We start from the raw sequence: 10768 nt of genomic DNA on the forward strand, positions 1-10768 counted from the left end.
CTGATGACATGGTTAACAATATCGGAGCGTACCTAGACGAACCTAGTATTGATCATCCGGGTCGTTATTAAAGACGGTGATAATTAGTGTGTAAATATTGGATACCTATTAAAGGCTCTAGTGAGATCAGATCATGGATGATAAGTTTGCCTGGACCAGCTTCAATTACAGGTCGACAACAGAAAATATTCGTCACGAAGTACAATAGGATGTCGTAGCTGTTTAATAAGTCATACCGTGTTTTAAACCTACATGTATATATATACAAGTGTAATGTTGTGAGGTATGGGGAACTCGCTTTACGCTACATTATGATATCGTCAGGCAAAACAACAAACGTCTTTTCTGTTCCAAGTCTTTATAAAGAATCAAAATGTATCTCACAAACGAAAAGAATTACAACAAAGGGGAATAACTCATATACATATGGAGTTAGATTATCTCCCCTAGACTGTACAATTATGTGATCTCGTAACACCCATACAACCTACATACACAACACAAGTGAGACTGGATTGGTCTTAGTTTTGAACTATATTCCTATTAAGTAATTATAATGAACTGTTACAGAACCACATGCATTATTTGTGAAAAACTGACACATAATCATCTTCATTCTACAAGCATCTCAGCTGATTTTTATCTTCTTTCAACAATATGTTTCCTATTGGCTTTTCCAGTGTTCATGTAGTTGATGATGTTTTGATGTTCGCGTGATAACTTTTTCTGAATATCACTGTCTTGTCAGATTTCTTTGACGTTTTTGCTACTGCAGACAAGTAAATATCATGTGTAAGCTCTTTGTCATCACATCAGTTATCTATTTATAGATCGACGGGTTCTACTGTCGCCGTCTGGCGGACAAAACAACACAGGATGTGTTTGCGGATCCAATCCTTTTGTTATGGGCCTTTGATGAAAGTTTCCTACTTCCTCCACTGGGGGCGCTCTGTTGACGTTCTACTTAAAATGGCGAAACAAAAAACAATTACTGGTATGATGTAATAAACAATGACGTCGGCTTCCTCTCGTAATAAGTTTATACAAAAATTTCAATAAAAGTAAAGCTATGAATGATTTTTCAGTTGTACGGTTACTATCAATTTGAAATTCAATTTATATAAAAGATACGCTTACCTGATTCCAATGTCTTTGTGTTTTTCTTTTCTCTCTAAAATATGAAAAATAAAATTAGGTCAGATAAAAGTATAATATTGTTTGTCCTTCTCCGTCACACATAGATATTATAGTGTAATCACACGGTAATATACTCCAGAATTAAACTTACTCCGAGAATTCTGTCCAGATGACGTTCGAAAAAGTTTTTCTTCACTTTGCCAGCAGTCTTATTCTGAATTGTAGCACCGGCCGGAGGAGCTCCGATTTTGTGATCTAAGAACAAAAGATTAAATTTATTTGTTTGAACATATCACACACAAAACAGCCACAATTATCAGTTAATACATTAATTTATAATTAAGATTCACTTAGAGTGGATACATTAATATATATAAATATATACCACAGACGTCAAAACCAACAAAATGGGGAATATCCATTGCTTCCATTTGATATACTTCTTATAATTAAAGAAAAAATAATTAATTAAATGTTCAAGCATCAAAAGGTTTATATTTTTTTAATGAAAAGTTGATATTTTCAAACTACCATCAGGGCCCAGTTGTTCAAAAGGTGATTAGTTTTAATTATTCACGTGCTTAGTGAAAATCCGATTTTCTCCTTTACTTCAAATAATATGTGTGTATGAAGGTATGAAGAGACTGGTTGGTGTTATAGTTTAAGAAAAAATTGTCAAATAAGTTTTTCCAGAAATTATTTTGTCAGGATTTTAATATTGTTGTTTAACTGTGATTAGCCTTATCACCTTTTGAACAACTGTGTCCAGATATACATATACCTCTTTCAGCTGCCTTTTGTAATTCTGTGTCATTTCCGGTTTCTGGCTCGCTTGTCTTTTCCTGGATTTCGCCATTTCTCATCTTGTGGTCAGTTGGTGACCTTTGTCCGTCATGAATGGCCGCAATGGATCGCCCGATGGTCATCTCCACAATATCGTCCACATCCTTATCCAGTTGGCCCGTAAGTTCCGCCATCTTGCGGTCAGTCGGCGAGGTTTGACCACTCCGGATGGCTATGATTGACCGCTCAATGGTCTTAACTACTATATCGTCCACCTCCTCATTCTGTTGACCCGCCATTTCCGCCATCTTGCGGTCAGTCGGCGAGGTTTGACTACTCCGGATGGCTATGATTGACCGCTCAATGGTCTTACCTACTATATCGTCCACCTCCTTATCCTGTTGACCCGTCATTTCTGCCATCTTGTGGTCAGTCGGTGATATCTGTCCACTACGAATAGCCGTGATGGACCGTCCAATGGTCAGTTGAACTATGTCGTCAACGCCCTGATCCAGCTGGACCTTCATTTCCGCCATTTCGTCCCTTTCTTTCCGGACGTATTCTGCGGCTTTCTGTATGACGTCAGTGACCAAATGCTTTGCAATCTCTTTAAGTTGTGTATCATCCATAATCTGTAATACCACCGAAGAACGTTATGAAATGATAATGTTATGTACTCGGAGCTTTAAACTTCACATTACTGTAGGAAAATGTTTCCTGTCTTGGAATTTAATTATTAAAGCACAGGGACTTGGCACAAATTCGCAGTCCATGGTCCATATAATACATGTTCCGTGAGCTAGGGATTCGTGTCAAGTCCCTGTGTATCGAATGGGCCGGTTCATCTGTTTGCAAATCGGCAGGAGTCAAAATTCGTAGTTGAAAATAGTGATGCTTTTTTAGGCATCTGATTTGATATTATATATATGATTTCTATATTACATATGTAACCCTGGTAAACACTAGCCGCAAAATACCGCTTGAGCATAAGACTAGTAATCTAGAGGTCCCAGGTTAGATCCCAAGCAGAGTCAATGATTTAACGTTAATCAGCTCTATTACCGCCACGAAGGGATCCGGGAAAATACCCAGGATTGCTCCACAAGCATCGATGTTACCCGAGAAAATACTCAAGGACGCATGATTTCCTAATTCTAGCCGCAATAAACCGCTCGACTAAAGATATTTCTTTAGTTCGATTGGTTGAGCGTAAAACTAGTACGCCAGAGGTACCGGGTTCGATCTCTGGCAGAGGCAGTGATTTAAATGTAATCAATCATTCGTTCTGATACATTAATATACGTTAACATGTAGGTAAAGAAGATATCAGCTGAAACGCAATGCTTTATGTTATTCAGTGAGGTAGTCCCCAACTACTACAATGAGACCCCGCCTCAAAAAGAACCCGGCTGTTCAATGGGCGGTAAACCCAGCAAACAAACTAAAGTATATACATTGTAGGAAAAGATGCTTCATTGTGGCTAAACAACCTGGATTGTGGTAGTTTTCAGGGTAAAAACTTGATCAAGGAAACCTTTTCCGGCTGATCGAAATTCCCTGTCTAGACGATAGGGCGTCAGTTTGAAGGGGCGAGTTGCTATTTTGTCCTCGGTGGTGGCACGAAATTTAATATATGTAGATCATACCCACCAAACTTGTATAACATAATTAACAAATCACTTACTTACCCCCAATGAATCATCAATCACGTAACGATCAAGAATGTCTGTTGACGATGAAATCAATATCAAATCAGAACTCTGTACAGCTCAACTTCGTGTTGCTAGCGACAGGACAATGACCAGGAAATCTCGCGTGATGATATACAATTATGACGTCATGTAACCTTTGTAGATGACCCAGCGGTATTGTTGTTTTTTTCATTGAACGTCTGTAATTAATCAGTTGTTTTACAAAAGCATCGCTCAGTTATGATGGTCGATATATGTTCATTTTCGTTATTTCGTCGATAATTCACTATACGTATCGTTATTTCGTCTCGGTAAACATAATGTATTTACATCGCCGATAAGTATCGATATTCTTGGCCGAAATAACGGAATGGCACAAATCAGCCACCATCAGTCATTAAAGTCTCAAAGGAGACGTCTCCTGTTTCGCCTTTCTCACAAAACAAAAACAAAACAAAATATATCAATTCGATTGTTTAATTACAACAACAAACATACAAAACTACTTTGTATACATAAATTTTTAAGACAATTACAAATGACAAAGTGTCATTGAGTCAAGTATCATACAAGAGTTTGTCATTCTGTAAAAGAAAACCTAAAGCATTTTTACAGGCTAATCACCTATCTGTGATTTTCTATATTCTGATTCCAAGCATCGGACAGACGGCATTTCTACAAATATATACAGTCATCGCCACTCGCAACCACGTGACTTCATTCCGCTTTCTCGGATTACAAACTTCAACCAGTGTTTTTAAACTCGTAAACATGTAGACGTGTGCATTGCTGTCTTAAACCCATATCACTATTTATAAGTAGAAATCATCATTTGATGAATACAGATAAACAATATATGTATATATATAATAACTTCCGCTTTCTTAAAAGGACATCACAGTAGAAACTTTTTCTTTCATAGAAATCTATATTGTACGTGTTTTTCCTGTTACGTTTCTATGCTATCCCGATATTCACATCGATGTCTGGAAAATTTCTTAAATATAGCGCTCGACAATGATGCTTGCGGGGACAAAGTGCGTTAACACATGTTTTTCGACATCGGATTTGGTTATAGTTATGGCAGATGTTATTTGATAACTTAAAAGTCAATTCAGAACTATGACAAGGTGACATATGTGTAAACAATAGGTAGAGCTGGTCATACGTATGTATCGTCGAATTAGCCAAGGCTTGCATAAAAAGATCCCATCAGCTATACTTGTTACTTCCGTAGCGAAAGTTTAGGAATAATTTGTCCATTTGATCATCTTTTGTTTTGTTGCTGACGCTGTAACCCCTTTCAACCGCAGACGATTCACAGGAAGCCATTTTTTGTGTGTGGTGTGCGCATGCGTATCCAAATTATTGATCAACAGCGAGATCTTCCCTTTCATAATCTTAATTTACAACTTTATGTACATATTTCAGCAAAACTCAATGGTGTTTCTTCATAAGGTTTTACACTTGATATAAATATGGAACAATAGAAAAAGAATACGGAAAAATGTTTTACTGTGAAACCGCTTTTACATTTAAGAATCATTCTGTTAAGGACATGTGACATTTATGTATAGTGCCTGCATATTTGAGGAGATAGCATAATGCTTTGTTTAAATTATTTTGTATATATCATGTTAAAATCACAGAGGTTTAACGAAACACCATTTAACATATTTTTTTTATTTTTATCTATTTTTTTTTTATAAGAGAATAATAAAATATGGCAAAACCGAAATTTCAAGAACAACTGACTTAATAAGAAAGTGTATTTAACTTGGACTAGATGTTCTGGAGTAGTAGATATCTCTCTATTAATCGACGACACCCACAAAACTAAGATCATCCTAAAAACGCTTGCTTCCTTAGTGATAATTTTGGTGGTGACTACAAAAATTTCGAGGTACACACACGATTGCACTGTACAAAAATACCAGTTATTCTAGGATTGACAAAATCCAAACAATGTTACGATAGCGACCAAAATGAAGTTCCCATTTTGCTTTGTAACTAAGGTTTAAAAGTCAATGGACAAATAATATCTAAGAAATGTGAATTGAACATTTATTTTTTTAAATTAGTAAAGTTACGTGTACTCAATAACCCATTTTTATGTACACACATATATATCAACATTTCCACTAGGGCGAATTTGAATAAAAAAAAAATACAATCTTCAAAATACAGTGTCTGGTACCAAAATATATTGTACCAACACAGAGTTCTGAAGTCCTAAGTTGAATCACACCGACCTCAATAATTCAATTGACAGCACGAACTGTCAAGGTCATTTGTTCAACTTTTTTTTGCATTTTGAACATTTTATCAGGTCTAAAAAGACAGATTTAAATTGCCTACAGAAAAAAATACATACAAATAAGTTACAAAAGGACGAAAGCCAGGTAATCGTGTTCAGTATGGTCGACAATACATCAAACGTTTCCGCACGTTTGTTTCTAGAAGAAAACTCGGACACGGCGTAGTAAACCAGAACCACCGCGTTTGGTAGCTCGGCAACGAGGAAAATAGTCACGTTCGCTAGAGACATATACACCACTTGGGTTAGGTTTGCAGAAGACGCGGACGTTCCACGTGTTTCATGCAAGTTTCGTGTGCTTTTGATGTACGCTCTGCTGCGACGAATTCCTACAACCTCAAATAAGAACAAAAAGAAACACGGCAAGCATTGCAGGAACAGCACTCGGAGAGAAATGCCGACCTCATCCACCTTCTTCATCCAGTTGCTACTAGCTTCAGGAAGCAAAGAGAGCCATAGTGATGAATTTCTCACCGTACGTATTCTTAGACTGGACCACCATGGATTGCATATTGCAAAAGACAATGACATTTGGCAAAGAGGTGATCAAAGTGATGGCTATACTGATTGTAATGTAGATATATATATATTTCAGTTTGAAATACACCTTAATCTTCAAAGGAAAGGAAATAATTAAATATTTTTGAAAGGCCATTGCCATAGTGACAAACATGGAAAGTGTATGGAAGATTGCAGGTAAGAATACCATAAATAGTTGTATTAGGATACAAATGTTGTAAGGAAGAAAATCATCGCTGTTCCGCAAAGTGATGTAGCAAAGAATGATAGGCAATTGAGTTGCCACTGTCAATGCGTCAAATAGGGCCTTTGTACGCAGAAGCAAGACATTGCAATTCGAAGACATATGCGCCGTCAGTATAAAGATAATACAGCCGTTGAATATAACGGTAACCAATCCATAGGCCGGTAAGATATAAGCAAAGAAAAAAGTTTTAGCATCTGTGCCCAAAAACCCATTGTCTATATTATAGGCGTTAGCTTTTTTGAAAAAGTATTCCGTACACATGAAGAGTCCTTCCTTTCCTCGACAAAACACCTCGTAAAATCTCCATTTTGTAAAGACTGTATCCGGGTTAGTTGATTGGAAGTCTTTCACAGCGTCAAAGCATTCCCAGAACGTCTGACTTTCAGATTCATTTAAAGCATTTCTACAATATCCCAGAGCTATTCCGTTATCTTCACGACACTGCAAATAATCAGAAGTCGTGTTCTGCGGTAAGTATCTGTCACAGAACGACACGGTATCTGACACAGAGTTTAGTGTCAAAGATATAAGGCCAAGTCCTGTTGGGAACGGATCCCACGTTAAAAACATGACGGTCAACATGTAGACACAGTAGTCAAATTGTTCCTTTTCGGCGAAGTCTTCATTCTCACTCCATTCTGTACATAATGACAAAGACTGATTTTCCATATTTGGTTAGTTTGATATCGTTTATAATGTTTTCCAATTTAACGTATGACGACTTGTCAGAAATTCAGCTGAATCGTTTTCAAAATGATGCTTCGATCCCTGATGGAAAGTTGTGATCCGTCACAAATATTCCAGTCGTGAAGATGTGTGTCGTGTGTCACACAATATATACAGGTGAGGGCGGCACACCTTTCTGGGTGACACTCCTTTTTATCACACATTTGTATAATGATTTGACTGGCTCAATGATATTCCAAATCAGTGACCATTAGGCTCAGTCCTTTACACTCTTGCTTTTCAGAAAAGGCAGCCATTTTCGAAAACACAGTTTTCAATCGCCGTATATGTTAAAGCTCTTTTCAAAAGACATCAATACCAAATTAATAATTACCATCCCTTCCTCACCAAAATTGTTTCTTTATTACAATTACCATGACGATATCTATAATTTAGATTCATGTAAATATCATATCCAGGGATATTTTACAAGACTATAAATCACTACTCATGTGCTGTAGAACAGAATAAACTTATTCAAGTGTTATACACAAATGCGTTTCAGCACGGGTAACAAAATTATATCAGTTTGAATCATTTTTGGTGATAAAAGAATTTTATTAATGTGTCATTTGGATAGATACATCCACTTATTCAGCTTGCATTTGATCTTAATTTTGTTTCGTCTTTAACTGCATTACTGCATTTTGCATTTACCGCTACGTTGACCAATCACATACTTCATCTTGACCAGTAACGCCACCTGTTAGTCATAGCCTGGGCCAAAAGAAAATTATACGGCTTACCATGGATATTGTTGTGGACATGTTATATGTAAAACTTATTGTAAATTTCGGCAAAACATGCGTAAAAATGCAATTTACCGGAGGACACAGTAAGCTTACGTGGATCACGAATATTGCGCAAAAAGACCATGCCATGTCTATAGCAGACATTTGATTGGCCGGATTTGAATTTATAAGGCATATACATTTATTTTCTTTTGACCTTGAAATGCAAATGGTAGTTGTGAATGATATTAATATCACACAAATATGGCATAAAAGGAGACACACTAATCTTTCCGATAGTTCCGAAAATTTTAAGAATAAATAGCGGTGATAAGTATGGTTAGTGGTTTGGTTAAGATAATGAAATAAGAACTCAAAATATCCATTTCTCATTTTTTAGATAGTGTTTTCTCAGAACATGCAAGTTTCCTTTTTGTGAATTTCCATGTCAATTTACATTAATCATTCTTGTTGGTCCCGATGGAAGCGCGCGAGGGGTCTGTAGGAAGAAACTGGAGTACCTAAAGAAAACCCATGTGGTCGGACAGGTAGCCCAAGTGCGTTACCACTGTGGAACCCGACCACCCAAATGTATTTGCTATGAATTGTTAGGTTAGGATTTCAGGTCAGACGGTTGGCATTACAGTTGCAATGCTGTTGGTCATGAGTCACTTTCTGATAGATCGTTCTATGACAATATAATATATGAATGAAATTGCATTGACTATGTGCAAGCTGCAAATTAAGGGTATGCGGGTATGATCTCATCTGAAACAACAGTGATGATTATTGTGGGTGATGGGTACATATATATATAGTAATCCGTATGATACTAAGGCTGTGCTGTGACAAGTCTCGCTGTGAAGTTAGTGGATATTGTTGATTAAGATATCAATTTACATAAACTTGTTTATTTTAACACTCTCAGATGTTAGCGCTTTACGGAATCATGTGTGTTATAAACATGAAACTAAGTTGATCCTCATAATTATCAACTAGGATGACATATGCGAACGTTCCCAATTTGGCGTACTCGAATTTCCGCGCATTTCGGAATTATAACAGGGTACCCAGTGATGAAATTATTTTCGATGGAAATGGTATATAGATAGAAAGTCAATCATCGTAATGATTCCAGCGTAAAAATCACGAAAATAAGTTTATCGTCTTAATATGTATGTTTATAGTATCCGGGCCCTTTGTTATAAACATGTAGTTTATTTGGAATTGATATTTTGATAATACTGAGAAAAAAAGAGCGTTGACTGTCTTGAAGTTCACAAATGACGTCACACAGCACATGCATACTCTCTGTCTCTCAGGTAAAGATTCGAGGTGAGTGGTTCGAGAGCCTGAGAAAGGGGCCGGGCCGGGCTGTGCTGTCGAGACTGTGCCTTGAGCAAGACACTTTACCTTAATTGCTCTGGATTGCATGTGACGGGCCTCCCATATGTTGTTCAGTGAGGTAGTCACCAACTACTACAAGGAGAACCTGCCTCAAAACGTATTTTCAGTCTGATGCCATCGTACTGTTGTAATGTCCAATAGTTACTGTTTGATGAGATACAAATAAGTCTACAAATGGAAGGACTTTTACATATAATGTATCAGTCAGAATCAGATATCTTACATATTCGTTATTACGATATATACGTCGTAAATACGAGATAATTATCTCCATATTAAGGCTTACTACTAGCAAGTCGTTATCGTGACACGTTGTACTTATTTGTAATGAGGACATAAAATAATGCATGTGGCACTAACTTGCTTCCATAATAATGTTATCCTGATTGAAACAAACATTTCTATTGAAAAATCTCTATGACGTCAATTCATATATAGATGATTTGCGAAGTAATAAGAGACCTGGTTTTGTATAAAGATACATAACTCAAAAATAATTCACGTTAATCCGGATCTAATTGTTTTTTCATGGATTATTTTGTGTTGTGGATTTATCCTGCTGTGACAAACACAACTTCATGACAATGGGATCAACATCCGACTCTCAATAAGGATCATTCGTGCACAGAGGATTACTCCGCCAACAGGTGGTCAATACGACTGATTTCTATTTTGGACAAGTAATCCTTAATATGATATGAAACTCATAAAATGCTACCTCCAGAGAAAAAAAGATTTCCAATCGAACGTCAGACCTACGTTTGAGAACAGATTGTAAGAGTTATCACCCTGTGATCGCTGATACATATTGTATGTAGTCGGGGCCGTTTTGTTTTTGCGTTCCAAACGGACGGACCAGTTGGACCGATGTTGTTCGTTAATGAAATAAAGACGGACCTCATGATTTTATATTGTTTTCAGACGAGCCTTGCCTGTATCAAAATTTGCAGGTCCGTCAAGGAATATGTTTGAAATATTACATTTAAAAACCGACGAACCGGATTGTCCGCATAAACGACCATGCCCCAGGTGTCGTGTTGGAAAACGTGACGAAGTAATATATAGGGGAGATAACTCGTGACGAAATATTTAGGAGAGATAACTCGTGACGAAACATAAAGGGGAGATAATTCGTGACGAAAGATATTTGGGAGGTAACTCCTAAGTCTAGGATGAAATATTATAACAATTTTATATCATTTCTTTGATC

The 10768-nt window shown here is 36.9% G+C and overlaps 1 protein-coding gene across 2 annotated transcripts; it reads right to left on the minus strand.

Annotated features, from left to right (window-relative positions):
• Positions 1 to 273: 273 nt before the first annotated feature.
• On the minus strand, positions 274 to 3318 carry LOC117322018. 2 transcript variants are annotated; one of them, XM_033876718.1, is made up of 4 exons: positions 1919 to 3318; positions 1289 to 1392; positions 1138 to 1171; positions 274 to 960 (listed from the first exon to the last, which is right to left on the minus strand). In XM_033876718.1, exons 1-4 carry the CDS (start codon positions 2547 to 2549, stop codon positions 842 to 844), a joined length of 888 nt encoding a protein of 295 aa, XP_033732609.1. In that variant the 5' UTR covers positions 2550 to 3318; the 3' UTR covers positions 274 to 841. The 2 variants fall into 2 exon arrangements, with proteins under 2 accessions (XP_033732609.1, XP_033732608.1); XM_033876717.1 differs by having other exon boundaries at positions 767 to 963.
• Between the last annotated feature and the right edge of the window lie 7450 nt (positions 3319 to 10768).

Source organism: Pecten maximus, chromosome 2 (genome assembly GCF_902652985.1).
Source record: "Pecten maximus chromosome 2, xPecMax1.1, whole genome shotgun sequence".
Classification (NCBI taxonomy): Eukaryota; Metazoa; Mollusca; class Bivalvia; order Pectinida; family Pectinidae; genus Pecten; species Pecten maximus.